Source organism: Schistocerca serialis, chromosome 4, assembly GCF_023864345.2.
Source record: "Schistocerca serialis cubense isolate TAMUIC-IGC-003099 chromosome 4, iqSchSeri2.2, whole genome shotgun sequence".
In the NCBI taxonomy this organism is placed as follows: Eukaryota; Metazoa; Arthropoda; class Insecta; order Orthoptera; family Acrididae; genus Schistocerca; species Schistocerca serialis.
Window position 1 is genome coordinate 135043100 of NC_064641.1, and position 15499 is coordinate 135058598.

At 40.5% G+C, this 15499-nt stretch overlaps 1 protein-coding gene across 1 annotated transcript in view; it reads left to right on the forward strand.

Moving 5' to 3' along the window:
- Positions 1 to 4889, forward strand: part of LOC126474870 (beta-1,3-glucan-binding protein-like) — a 111360-nt gene extending 106471 nt beyond the window's left edge. Inside the window, exon 7 of the mRNA XM_050102352.1 lies at positions 4587 to 4889. Within this exon, the coding sequence (XP_049958309.1) occupies positions 4587 to 4697 (111 nt within the window). The 3' untranslated portion in view covers positions 4698 to 4889. The remainder of the gene's footprint in view (positions 1 to 4586) is intronic.
- The last annotated feature ends 10610 nt before the right edge of the window (positions 4890 to 15499 follow it).

The window sequence follows — 15499 nt, forward strand, 5'->3', positions numbered from 1 at the left end:
GTTCATTCAATGGTATATGTGGGTACTGCCTGAAAAATGTGGTACGATTAGAATTACTAATAAGAAAATAATAAATTGCAATTTCACGCCTTATGCGGTAGTTTCATAGTACGAACAGTGAAAATGTAACTTTTTTCCTTTCATAATTTTGTAGGGGAAGTCAGCGAGAATATGTTTTGTAAAGGTTGGAAATGACGTATTAAGATTATTACAAATCACAAAGCGCTCTCAGTCTCAAATACTCTCAAGCACTCATTAGTTCGTGTGAATAAAGAGCCAGTTGTGTTTCTGAAGAAAGATACTTTCTGAATCCGTGCTGACTGTATGCCAGTAGATCGTTTCTTTGAGGTAGTTCATAATGTTCAAACACAGTATATGTTCCAAGAGAACACTGCGAATCGATGTCAGTGATATGAGCCTGAAATTCAGCAGATTACTTCTATTTCCTACCTCTCGTAATTGTTTGACCCGCGCAACATTCCAGTCCTTAGGTATGGACCTTTTGTCGAGCAAGCGGTTGTATATGATCGATAAGTATGGAGCTACTACATCAGCACACTCTAAAAGGAACCTAGATGGTTTGCGATGTGGACCAGAAGACTTGCCTTTATTAAGTGAATTAAGTCACTTCTACTTCTAAGTTGCTTATGTTGGCAGCCGTTCTTGATTCGCAGTCTGGGATATTTGCTTCTTCTTCTTTGGTGAAGCAAGTAATTCCGCTTTAGTGTCACTGTCATAGACAAAATTACCATCGCTGTTACGCAGTGAAAGTACTACTTGTACCTTGCCACTGGTGTACTTTCTATAGGACCGGAATCTCTTTGGATTTTCTGGGAGATTTAGAGACAGATTTTCGTTATGGAAACTATTTAAAGCATCTTGCATTGAAGTCCACGCATTATTTCGAGCTTGTGTAAAACACCGTCAATCTTGGGGATTTCACGTTCTTTAAATGTGGCATGTTTTTGTCGTTGCTTCCGCAAATAGTGCTCTGACCTGTTTGTGTACTGCCAGTTCTGTCTCTTGTAAATTTGGTCATATATTAATCCATTAAGTGCCATGATCCCCATTTGGGGATATGTCTTTGTAACGGAAATTTTGCAATTCTAATAATGCTGGCAACGAATGCTACCATTTCGCATTGTTGTCTACACCTCTGTCGAGTGCTTGCATTGAAGATTCGTCAGTTGTTGTTAAACGAGTGAGTTGTACACTTTTATTTCTGTGAAGAAAGAAGCTACATTTTTCAGCGTTACAAGAGTTGCACGTTTTCGAAACAGTGTATGTTATATTATTATGTAAATAACTTCCAATATCTGTGTACAGTCATGTTCTGTAATGGTTTGAGAAGATGTTTATCGATCATTTATTTCAAAGACCTATTTCATTTCTGCATGACACGTGTCTGGCCTTCGATCCCCATTTGGGGTCCATGGCAGTTTCAACGTAAAACTTTATTTTGCTTTTATTTGCTCCTTGGACACAATGAGTCGTTATGAAACACTTTCTATAATGGAAATTGAAGGAATTGTTAATGACCCGTACTTCATGGCTTATTTTGGTGATCATAGTGATGTGAATGAGACTATTGACGTTGTCGAGTTCCCTCCAAATCGTGTAGATGAGATGTCTGACTGTGAAGATATCGACGAATATATATTTGAAAACATATCTGATGTGCCAGGTTCCTTGGAAATTCATATCAGTGGGGAAAAGGAAATTGAGGAACATGAAGGCCAACGAAAGAAAAAAGTGAAAGCTATTATCACTTCTAATTGAACAACATAAGTTGCGGTTTACTCCTAAACCTATCCTGAAACAGCAGATATTGAACAGCGAAAATCTAGTTTGATAGCAGCACTAAAAGGAAAATCTGCTGTTGAGTGCTTTGAAGAATTTTTTGGTGAACTATTATTGAAATTGATTTTCAATGAAAGTATCCGATATGCTACACAGAACAATAATCAGATCTATGATTTATACAATGGAGGCATAAAAAAGTTCATAGGTATACTACTCTTCACTGGATATAATGCTCTTCCAAGCTATACTGGAATGAAGGTGAGGACTTTAATGTAAGGTGTGTACGACAGTGCATGAGTAGCAATAGATATCTGGAATAAAACGCCACCTCCATTTCAATGATAACACACATCTGAACAGAATCCCACCTGACAAAAGGGATAAACTTTTTAAAATTCGTCCGTTGTTAGATTTACTGAATAATTATTTCATGACATTTCAAGTTTTTTCCGACAGTCTGAGGTTTTATGAGCAAATGGTACGATATTATGGACACCATTACCTGAAACAGTTCATTGGCGGGAAACCAGTGAGGCACAGATTCAAACAGTGGGCCACGTGCTGGTCTCAAAGCGGCTTCTGTTACCATATGTCACTCTATGAAGAAAAATCGAAGGATACAAGTGATGTATCAGTTCTGGGACTTGGCGGATCAGTTGTGTTGAATATGATTTCTTTTCTGCAGACTCTTGAACATCACAAAAAACATTTTCATAAATTTTTCACGAGCTTCCGTTTGATGAAAGAGCTCTCAGAAATGAGAGTAAGGGCAACTGGAACTGCCTTTATGAACCGAATGAATAACTGTCCAGTAGAACCTGAGAACAGTATGAAGAAGAAATGGAGCATATGACTATAGATTGACAGGAATACGGAGATAATGGCAGGAATGTGGAAACCGTGTAAAGCTCTTGTTAAACCATGAGACAGTGCATCCAGTAAGCCAAGTAAAGGGATGGAGCAGAGCTGAGAACAAAGCTGTGCAAGTTCCACAGCCAAGAATGATTTCAGAATATAACAGTCATATGGGAGGTGTGGACAAACTGGACAGGAATGTGTAGAAATATCGTGCGAGAATTGAAGGTAAGAAATGGTACTTACCATTTTCACCAATGCATTACATCTAGCGTTGGTCACACGTACGTCATCTATTGTCTCTCGAATGAAAATATTCCACTGCTTCAATTCCGGAGGATGGTGGCAAGGGAATATCTTCTTCAATCTTCTGTTGCTTCTGATCCGAAAAGGGCAGGACACCCATCATACCCAAAACCGTCCCTTTCATGTATTCCAACTGAATTCGGTACTTCTGGAAACGGACATGTGATTGAACGGGCAACACTGGGGAAACAAAGAAAATATGCAATTTGCAAGAAAAATGTGAGGAAGCAGTGTTCTGTATGCAATGTGGGACTCCATATTGAGTGTTTTGTTGTCTGGCACAAAAAATAAAAGAAAATGTATAAAGAGATCGATTAATATGAATCATCTATTTCAAGGTTATTGAATTTTTTGTCTTATATCCCTTTTTCTCGTCTCTATGCCAATCTAACAACACTGAAATAAACATAGATGGAAGAAAAAAATTGGCAGTTAATTTTTCTTTAGCATAAAAAAGTTACTGAAACTGATTTTAACCAAACTTCGCAGTCTGTATTCCTATGCTCATTCTAACATGTTGTGGGTATAACACGCACAACAATTATAATAGAAGACGAAAGATTTAAAAGGAGAAAAAAAACTTACAAGGGATGGTATTGGTGAGAAAGAAGTACGTGTTGCAAAGTGGCCAACCTCACTTTTTGTTTCCTTTCCAAACGCGCTAGGAGCTTAAGTCCAGGTTCTCATTCAAATGAGTAAAAAATAGGCAAAGTTTGGAATTTGTTTTTTGAGACAATGAAAAGACTTACAGAGGATCTGTTTTAGAATTATGATTGATCATACTTTGAACTTCATTTTAGATTTTCAATACAAAAAAAGCAATATGGCGCCCGTAATTATGGTTTGATCAAGGGCCTGCAAGTTTTAAGTAAGCAGACTATGAGCAATTTAGCTCGTCAGGAATTATCTGAAATCAAAAATGGAAAACATGAGTCGATGTTATGTTAAGTTTACGCGAGTTTATAACTAACTACAATGAGATGACCTTAAATTTAACGATGTGGTGCTAACTCGAACTTTGAGTTCGATTTTTGAGGATTTCTTTGATTCCTTATGGCTTCGCAGAAAATAGTTACTATTAACAAATTTCATATATTATTAGTATGAGCTCCCAAGAAAAGCGTTTGCTTTTCAGTAGTCAAAGGTAGAAGTTAATAGGTAGAACATTTTTTATTTAATACTGCAAGCAGTTTTGAAAACTCTTTTCTCGAGAAAAACCTGTTTAAATTTTAGGAAAAATGTTGTGTGTATTATTAGTTCAATTTTCATAAAACCACAAATTATTATATATTTTTGATGTCGCTGAACACAAATCTCAAATTCAAAACGGCTAATCCAAATAGGCTCACAAAAAATTATGTATTGGCCACTTTTGACCAAAATTACTTACGTTTAGTCTGCAAGGCCATTTTGAATGAGAACCTGGACTTAATTTCACAAATTTTTTTTCTCGTTTTAGCATGTACATCGTTTTTGACCTTCATTTTTGATAGAACTATGCATAAGTCTCGTTTATAGTCACTCTATTCGTGATTTTTAATTTTATCTCGTACTTAGTAACTAAGTAAATTACACTGTTTGATTCTGTGCACTGTATTTGAGCTTTGCTTGTTTATTTCCAGGCCCTTACGGACTTCTGGAACGGGCGTGACAGGTGGCTGCCCACGTGGAATCTCGAAGAAGGGGGTGCTTCTTCCCTCCAGGTTGATTACGTCCGAGTCTGGGCTCTCTAATAATACTGAGTGCAAAACTCACACAACAGTCAGTGTAACTGACTCAGGGTTTGATAAACACTCTGAAGGATTCATTATGCAGCAAAATTATCAATTTGTTTTTCAAATATTCAGGAACCAGGTACTTTTTTTTCTAAATTAGCAACAATACTTTCAAATCCAATCTGTACATTGACTGTTGCAAATAAAGGTTTTTAAAGGCAAGAAAATTATATACTCAACTCGTTAATAATGTGAAGGTAAACTGTGTTTTGTGATGCTGAATTTTCCTTTACTTAATGTGTCATTCATTACAGCTCATGAATTCAGCTCACAAAATATGAGGACAAGCTGCCACTCACATGCAGTAAAATCATGGATTTAATTTCGTTCATCAGATTAGATGATTCAGGAATGTCTGCAGCTGTGTCACTGATGATTTAAATAACGAAAACTGCGGCAGTTACTTATACTTTGATGCTTAGCACAGCGCGCTTCGAGGATTTATTCTCATTTTCAAGTGCATTTGTTTACATGAATAAGTTTGGTGATGTTTGCATGTGTGATTTTCTGTCTCTCTTGGTTTTTTTTACGGTTAGGCCAAAATCGGGAAATCATACAAAATCAGTCTTTGAATGTTTTTAAAGGTTAATGTTAGAAATGGTTCTTTTTATTTGTCTGCTTACAGGTATTGGTCCTCCCCCATTATACATAACATCACATACATGCAAATCGTCATGTACACGGTTGGTTTACAGAACATGCTACAAAGACAGTGGCGGCTGCTGTGTAAGAACACAAGAGCTGTGAACACCCTAAGGTTCGACATCTTGCAGATTTATTGGTGTTCTTTTTCTTTGAACGCTGTTAAACGTAACATAGATGCTGAAATCTGAAAGATACAGCACTTAAATCTGCCACACTACTGCTCCTCTAGACGCATCAGGGTGGCGAGTATACCTTCAGTTGTGCAAGTTTAGGGAACTTTTGCACATGCGCAACCCGCGTGGCGTAAGTAACTGCCTTACAGGCCAAATACATACGGATTTGATAAACAACGTGCACAGTTCATGATGTGCACAGCTAGCCCTTCCACTCAACTAGAAGTTTACGTCTGTGCCACCAGGTGGTAGCACAGAAGGTATTATATATGAAAATCAGTATATTGTGAGCTGCATCTCTTATGTACGAGGGCTGTCCACAACGTACATTACGTTTTCGTTTGGGGCGTTAGGGGCGGGGCTAGCGCGGCCATCTTGGTGTCATGGCATTCCGCCGCTCAGTCGGCATCCTGCCGTGCTAGTGAGAGGTTCGTGCTGTACTCCGTTGAGTTACTGTGACAGTTTGAAATGCCAGCGTTAATTGAAAATGCCGCAAAGTGTGAAGTACGTACTGTAATAAGGTTTCTGACTGCAAAAAACTGTACACCGATGGAAATCTATCGGCAGCTCTGTGAAGTGTATGGGGACAACATAATCACTGAAGGTGGAGTGCGTCAACGGGTCATAAAATTTAAAAATGGTCGAACTAACGTTCACGACGAAGAGCGAAGTGGAAGACCCAGCATAGTTACTGCCGAATTTGTCGAAAAAGTCGATGCCGCGGTCCGTGAAAACCGTAATTTCACAATAACGGAACTCTCTATGAGTTTTCCACAAATTTCACGAAGTTTGTTGCACGAAATCATTACCGAAAAGCTTGGTTACCACAAGTTTTGTGCAAGATGGATACCAAAAATCTTGACAGAGATTCACAAAAATCAGCGAATGGCTGCAGCGTTAACGTTTTTGGACGCTTAGGAGAGAGATGGCGACTCATTACTCGATCGCATCGTTACTGGTAACGAAACATGGGTTAAGCATGTGAACTGCGAGACAAAATTGCAGTCAATGCAGTGGGGGCACACAAATTTCCCCCAAAAACCCAAGAAATGCATGCAGACAATGTCGGCAAGGAAGGTGATGGCGACTGTCTTTTGGGAAAGAAAATGTGTGATTTTTGTGGATTTCCTGGAAAGAGGCACTACAATAAACTCTCAAAGGTATTGCCAAACTCTGCACAACCTCAGAAGAGCAATAGAAAACAAGCGCAGGGGAAAGTTGGGCTCAAAGATCTTGCTGATTCACGACAACGCCCGGACCCACACGGCAAATGCCACTCGTGAAGTTCTCGAATCTTTTAAGTGGGAGTTGTTTCCTCATCCGCCGTACAGTCCCGACCTGGCACCGAGCGACTTCCATTTATTCCCAGCAATGAAGAAGTGGTTGGCTATGCAGCGTTTTGATGACGACGCACAGCTTCAAGAAGATGTAACCACGTGGTTGAAGGCGCAGGCGGCCGAATTTTACGACGAAGGAATTTCAAAGCTCGTCCATCGCTACGATAAGTGCCTTAATTTAAATGGCAACTATGTAGAAAAGTAGTATTTAAGTGTGGCTTTCATCTGTATATAATAAAACTTTTTCCAATGCTTTATTTATTTTTAATTCCAAAACGTAATATACTTTGTGGATAGCCCTCGTATTTAAACAAAACGATGCATAAGGATTATCTGTATTATGCATTGCTTGCAGCGAACCATTATGTCCCGCAACAAGGTATATTGGTTTTATTCTCTACGCGATGTTGTAATGCAGAATCAAAATTTATAATTAAGGGACCAGTTGGTGCAACTCCTGCAGGAGGTTGGAACTCCCTACCATAGGATACAGCTGCCCATTTATTTTAAAACAATATGGGTCACTGCTAGGAATATCAACCGAGTTAAGCTGAACCGAAGCAAATGCCAGAGCACTGATAAACTGTCTAATACGAGGGTTGGCCTGAACGTAAGTTGCAATCGGTCGCGAAATGGAAACCACAGCGAAAACCAGAAACGTTTTATTTGCAACAGTTAGGTACACCTTCTACGTACTTTTCTACGCAGTCGCCGCTCCAAAACGCTGCAGGAGCGCCCTCATTGCCTCTGCAGTGTGCGGCCGAACATTGGCATGTAGAAGAAACTGCTCGACAGTTGTGTTATGTGGGCTGCATGACACAGGCGAAATCTCTAACCAGGCCCTCATACTTGGCGGGAGACGCTATTCCCTTCGCATCTTTACGTGCTCACTGTTCGCTCAAAACTGAAAAGAGCGACGCGACACGATCGACGGGCATACTAGAGACACTGCCCAACACATCTGTGCAAAGCTTTACCGGATTTTCCCAGTGGTTTCCAATTCGCGACCGATCGGAACTTGCTTTCTGGACAACCCTCGTATTTTCTAGGTAGTTCTTAGTATAGCCAGTGTTCTGTTCTATGGGGTATTGAATCTCTTCTCTGTGTTAACTTTTCCCTTGTGGCAACACATGCTAGCTGAATTGTCACTGAATTACGCTGCAATTAACGTCGCAGGGCAATATCCTCACATCTGGTCTACATTACCAACACAGTGTGTTTCCACTTCATTGCCTTTAAGGAACAGAAGATCAGAACAATATGGTTTTGGTAGTTTATGTAGTTGCCTTCTTGCACTGGTACCGGGTGATCAAAAAGTCAGTATAAATTTGAAAACTTAATAAACCACGGAATAATGTAGATAGAGAGGTAAAAATTGACATACATGCTTGGAATGACATGGCGTTTTAGTAGAACCAGGCGCTCCACCCCATGTTGCTAGACGCGTGAGAGATCTCTTGCGCGCGTCGTTTGGTGATGATCGTGTGCTCAGCCGCCACTTTCGTCATGCTTGGCCTCCCAGGTCCACAGACCTCAGACCGTGCGATTAATGGCTCTGGGGTTACCTGAAATCGCAAGTGTATCGTGATCGACCGACATCTCTAGGGATGCTGGAAGACAACATCCGGCGCCAATGCCTCACCATAACTCCGGAGATGCTTTACAGAGCTGTTCACAACATTATTCCTCGACTACAGCTATTGACGAGGAATGATGGTGGACACATTGAGCATTTCCTGTAAAGAACATCATCTTTGCTTTGTCTTATTTTGTTATGCTAATTATTGCTATTCTGATCAGATGATGCGCCATCTGTCGGACATTTTGTGAAACTGCATGCCATTCCAAGCATGTGTGTCAATTTGTACCTCTCTATCTACATTATTCCGTGATTTATTCAGTTTTCTAATATATACTGACTTTTTGATCACCCTGTATTTTGATGGGGGCGAAGTAGGTAAGTTGGTGACACACAGTCTTCGTCTTGCATTAGTTGTTGCCGTTGAGCTTTGAAGCGGCCTTGTCTGCAACCTCGGTGGGCCTCTTTACCTTGCTGAAGTCGAAGTTGTCTTTGTTCGTCACTGTGTCTGGCACACCTTCTTATGCGGCCTTTAATGCGTTCCAGTGGTATGGCACGCCCTCGCGTTGGAGGTCTCCCTCTCGGTCTGCACATTGTGTACCGTGACATCGCGGGGATCTGAAACGCAGATGAAAAAAGTCAGCGGAGATTTGACAGTTTTCAATTTTTTTGTAATTATCTACTTGTTATGATAAATTAATAAGAAACAAATGTTCCCAGCAACAAAAGTTTGTTTTAGCTTCGCTCGTGATGAATATTAATGGTATTGAAATTAGAAAATGTGTAACGTAACATTCCAAACACTGTAAGGCAATGAATTAAAAGTTAAATAAGTTATAAACCAAGTTACGAAAGTAAACCATACTTACCAGTGATCATGAACGTTGATACAATTCAGTTTATTCGCGCAGTACACGACGCTTGCTTAGAGAAAGTAAACAACCGCTGTTGTGCATAGTAGTAAAATTAGATTGTCCATAGACACCTCCTTCTAAATTCTTTACATAGACGTCTGTGGCCGAAACAGCATCGTAGACTGCGCTTGCGTAAAGTATCAAAACAACTGCAACAGCTCTCATGCATGTTAGTTAAACAGATTGTCAATAAACGGCACAGCCTACATTGCTTTTTCATAAAATTGTTTTCAAAATTATTTTTTTTAATAAAAGAATAAATTTAAACTTCAGGGGATAGACAAAATAATCTGAACACCTGTATTTAATTGGGAATGGTTTATAAGGGGTTTGACCCCAGTTTACCAGTAGTACAGTTGTGATTCATCGTGTAATACTAGCATATAATGATTGTATAGTCTCCAGTGGAATGTTATGCCACCATTCGATCAGAACCTCTTCTAACTCCTGTAGCGACGAGGGAGGGAGAAATCTGCGCTCCAATACCGCCCACAACGGTTGGATAATGTTCAAGTCCGGAGACTGTGCTGGCCAGGGAAGGCGCTGCGGTTCAGTTACACGCTCCTCATACCACGATTGTACTGTCCTGGATGTGTGAATGGGTGCGTTATCGTCCTGAAATATGGCATCATTGTTTAGGAACAACATTTGAATCACGGGGTGCACCTGATCACCTAAAGTGTTCAGATAGTCGTTGGCTGTAACACAGCCTTTGAGAGTAATGATGGGACCAGCAGAATACCATGATATGGCTATCCACATCATCACAGTTGCACTTCCATGTTTGACCGTTGGAATCAAGCAATCATGATTGTAGGCTTCTTATGGCGTTCTCCAGACGTTGGATCGGCCCGATGTTGACGGAAACGTTGACTCGTAGGACCATATGACGTGTTTCCACTGATCAACTGTCCAGGATTTATGTTCCTGACACCATGATTTACGCTTCTTTGCGTTGGTTGTCGTCACTAATAGTTTGGGTATAGCAGCTCGTCCATGAATATTCGCTTCATGGAGTTCTCGGCGGACAGTGTCGACAGGTGCGGGGTCTCGAAGATGACTATTGAGCTATGCAGTCACTTTAGCCGCCATAGCTTTGTGTTGTTTAGACATAATTCGTGTTAGCGTATGACGATCTCTGTCATTTAGTTTTGATTTGCACCCACTATTACGTTTACACGATGATGTCTGCCATGACTGTTGAAACAGTTGCTCTTGAAACATTGAATAAGTTGGCTGTCTTCGTTACTGATGCTCTAGCTAACCGGGCCCCCACAATTTGCCCTCTTTGGAACTCTTTTAGGTCTTTCTTTGGACATGACCTCGGCCTCTGAATGCAAATACGAAGTGTGCACTACCCGTAAACAACCTGCACCACTGCCTAGTCCATACTGAACACGCACAGTCCAGCAAGACACGTGCCTTACCTGCGTTGTCGACCGTCAAACACAACCATCCCATTACTGTTCACATTATTTTGCCTATCCCCTGTATTTGTGTATCTTTCATCATTAGCGGTGAACGAGGACTCGAAAATGATGTCCCAGTCATTAATATTAATTAAGTAGTACGCGAGATATGGCTTACCGACAGAAATACCCCACTGAGAAATAACATACAGTTCATGATTGCGGAGTTGGGCTGAGTGGCACTACGTTTTGACGTAAGTACTCCTCCAGCAGTGGCTGTGCATGGAAGCTCTTGAGGGCGTCTCCATGGCGATGCCCCTCATACGCTGCTGCGTCAGCCGACTGTCTTTAAATGTGGTCCCATTATGAGACAACAACTTCGCCAAGAGACCTCGTTCTTCGGATGACACCACGCAGAGGACCATCGTAAATCGCGTTGAATTCAGTGTAATTATTGTCTTTGAACGAAACTCATTTCTATTCGTGTCACTGCGCATTTCTGTCAGTTAATTCTGTAGTATACTGTAGCATTTATTTCTGTGTATGGTTCAAGTTTCATCGAACTACTTGAGCTGTTGAACTGTGCAGAGTGGAATACAAATTTGAGAACGTAATGTGCTCCACAGTTTAAATCACAGCTTGAAATAAATGAATCAGATATGTTTGTCAAAGGCGTCATCTTTGGTTTCTATGAAGGAGGAAATATTGATATACGAGGTCTGTTTAAAACATTCAGGAACATTCGTAATTTCGTGTCAATGGCGTGTTCGAGCGAAATGCGGTTGGCATCCCTGCACGTTCTTGTTTTTAATGATAACAGCCGGAAGTTTCATTGTTGTTTGTCTGTTAGTTATTGTTCAGTGATGTACTGAGTAGAGCGTTGCGTCGCACAGTTTGTGAATTTCGAGATGACAGAGTTAGAGGAGCAACGCTTTTGCGTTAAATTTTGCTTGAAACTCAAGAAAAACATTACAGAGACACATCAAATGATGCAGGAAGCCTACGGCGATGAGTGATTAAGCATTAAGGTATTACGAATGGTTCACACGGTTTAAAAATGGCCGAACGGAAATTAAAGATGACCCTCGTTCAGGACGCCCTTCGACGTCTACCGATGATGCTCATGTCAAAGAATGTCGACGACATTTTGCGTGTCAATCGAATACTGCAGGAGAATTTAACATTTCAGTTGGGTCATGCCACGATATCCTGACACAACGTCTTGGAATGCATCGTGTTGCCGCGACGTTGGTCCCATGGATCATGAGTGAAGACCAGAAAGCAGCAATCTGTGAAAAGCTTTTGGATCATGCAAATGAGAACCAGATTTTCCTTAAGAGAATCTTAGTGCTGATGAGACGTGAGTCTACGGTTATGATATCGAGACGTTGGAGGAACAAGATTTGCAACGATAGGTGAGATAAAATTCGCAGACGGCACTTCAGGCGAAAGAGACCATGCACAATAGGTAAAAGGTAAGAGTAGAAGAATTTTGTGGACAAAATTCCGGAATTTTTTGAACAGGTTGCGGCGCTGCACGTTTCTTTTTACCGCCCTGCCAATGTCCAGCAATGTTCATTTGTCTAGCTAAAAGCTGTAGTAGAAAATACTAGACCACTACTGTCTACTGCAGGTCGCAACATACATAGAATTGTCCGGTAAACGGGATGTGGCTAGTACTGAAATAAAAGTTTTAACTTGGCAATGTAAATTTTCAGGTCTATTTTTACGACAAAGATCGCAGTTAATACTGCCAAGTCCGTACTAAGTGTCTACACAATGTAAAGCTCCCACGCACACCACAATCACACAAGTAGCCGGTTTATGGTATTTACACCCGTTACCGAAGTTAATGGAGTTCACTAGATTGTTTAGTTATGAAAATGCTCGCTCATATGTTGTGCACTCTGCTCTACACGTAATACCTGTTCCAGTCTTAGATCGCACAACACGTCACGCGGTTTTAACTAACAGTCAAAAGCAATAATTTTGATATTCTGTCCGAAATTCCACACGACTTACACTATACCGTTCACTTAAATACACTTTGTACTACTTCGCGAACTCGTAATTAGCATTTTTCCGCGATTTTACAGTACTTTCGTCGGAGCTGATTTCAATGAGCTGTTAATAGTTCGAACCCTCAGCCCCGGCTCCCCTAGATAACACCAAAGGCTTTGTTCCCAGCATAGATTGGCGCGAGCCTGCATTTTTCTGATTGGCTGATATCACAAACAGCAAATCAGGTTGCAGTATTATCCCGCGCTAACCCGCGATTTACTTCAATGACCAATCATAGTAAAACATTTCTTTCTATGGCAATTGCTAAATAAATAAATTTAGATAAGTATCAAATATAAAATTACTCCTTCCGAAATTACCGATTAATTTGTGTTCTACTCACGACTTATTAGTACCATAAACTGACTGCACATTTAACTATGGTAAATCCCCTGTATAGTTTAACTGGTACTTCGTGACTAAACAAAACAATTTTTCATTTACTTCTGTTCTTCTTCACTCATACAACACTCACACTGCTAATTACTACACATATACTTCGTGAATAAACAAAACAATTTTTCATTTACTTCTGTTCTTCTTCACTCATACAACACTCACACTGCTAATTACTACACATATAAAACAATTATAATTATGCAAATACATTAAATATTAATCAAACATAACTTTGCAACATTGTCTTGACTACGACTGCTAGCACTGTCCGTCAACTGCTGACCTCTGCCGCCTACTAGTACAACTACGAGCAGCTCTGTAACTCAGGTCCATGTCAGCTGGCGACATCTGTCGATGACTGACTCATGCCTATAACGATATCGTCCTACAAGTGACAGGAGCGACTGGAAGGCGCTACTCCTAAAGGTCTCGTAAACGTAGTAGATGCACTTAACATGCCGTTTATTGCGGTGTAGTACACCGTATGTGAGTATAAAAGCACATGAAATGTGGAAAATCGCTGAAGACCAGGTCATCATAAGGTGCTGTTTTTAAGACATGAAATGGGTACCATCAGATCTTTGGCTTTGTTGTATTGTTCGTAAACTCCAAACACAAAGAGATAAGCGCGTATGTTCACAAATTCCATAATGCTGTTTGAGGTACGAAAACACTTCGTCAGTGAGGTAGATAAGCGGAAAGTGTTGCCTATGACCGTAGACACTGTCTGTTCATAAAATAAAGCAAGCAAGCGCAAAATTTGTGTAGTAGGTGTAGTGAAAACCTGACATTCGTGGAAGTACACGATGGGACCTAACACGAACAAAAAAGTTCCAAAATACATGGGTCCACGAATGAACTGTTTTCGAGATAATTGCGAAAGTACTGAATGAAAGCTACAAAACTTTAGATTTCTTTATTATACAGTGCTCTGGTATGAAATTATGCTTAGGTTCTACCAGGTCTGCAAAGTTCTTTAAGATTTACTGTAAACCGAATAAACCGATAGAGTGCTCTGGACAGAGATGACAATATTGAAACTTTTTCGAAGAACGAGGTATTAGTAGAGCGGATTAAGAGTGTGATGATGAATGCACAAATGCTTTTTTGCAAACCTGGATATCATTCAGGCTTTGAAAAATAAAATAAAATTCGTTCCAGGAGAGTAAAGGATTGTTGTGACGTGCTCTCTACTACTGTTGAGCTGCGTCACTATTAACGACTGCATCAATGTAGCGTTCTGGAACTACTACACAAGTAAATTAATCTTAGTACAAGAATTCTTACTTATTATCACTCACAAAGATCCTTCACGTGAATTCTGGTAAACAGTTATTCAACACAGACAATAACTTAGTCCATGCCGAGTTATCACTTCCAGTGGTAAATATCCTCTAGAGGCTAAGTCTGATCTGTTTTGCAGCACTATGGCTGTGATGGTTTCAATAATAGGTCTGTTTACTACTATGGCGTCTCTCAGTAGTCCACGCACTTGATGGTAACTTCGTAACTGCGACTGCCTCTGCGACCTCGGGCCATAGTTTGTAACACTGTGGGGACTGCTACATGGGCTACCGCTGTCTGAGATAAAAAGCTCCTCGCCCGTTGGCTCTTCCGGCCGGATGATATCATCGTAATCTGTGGTTGGTGTCCGTGGTGGGTGTGGCAAAGTAGGCGACCTCTGCTAACAGCTGCTGAGGATTGTGCTGTTGAGAGGCTCGCCTGCAAAGCATGCATGCCGGAAAACAACATTGTTGGAAGGGATGTCTGTTCGGCAGAGAGAGTCGGGAGACAATTTACCTGTCTAACGATGAACCTTATGATGCCGGTGAATGAGAATGCTCCTTTAAGGTAAATTCTTTCTACCTTATTGTCGGTACTGCCATTTTCCCAAAAAAAGATAGATCTGAGTTTATGGACAGTCGTAGTAAGTATGCAATACTCGTTATCTGCATGTGTGGGATTGTGGAAAGCTAAAAGCTAGAGCCATGGCTCTTGAAACTGTGTTAAATGGTGGTGAAGAAAGTGACACCAACGAAAAGGATCTAAGTAACGAAATTTTTGTCTTAGTGCCATTTTTCTTTGGCTTTTTTCGCAAAAGTTCTGCAATTTCCGAATCCTCTTGACTTCACCTATATCCATAGCTATAACTGCAAGGAGTTCTTTTAAAAGTGAAGTTGATAAAGACGTACCGGTACCTTACATCAACACTTTTCCCAAGAATGATCGTGTGAGCTGTCAAT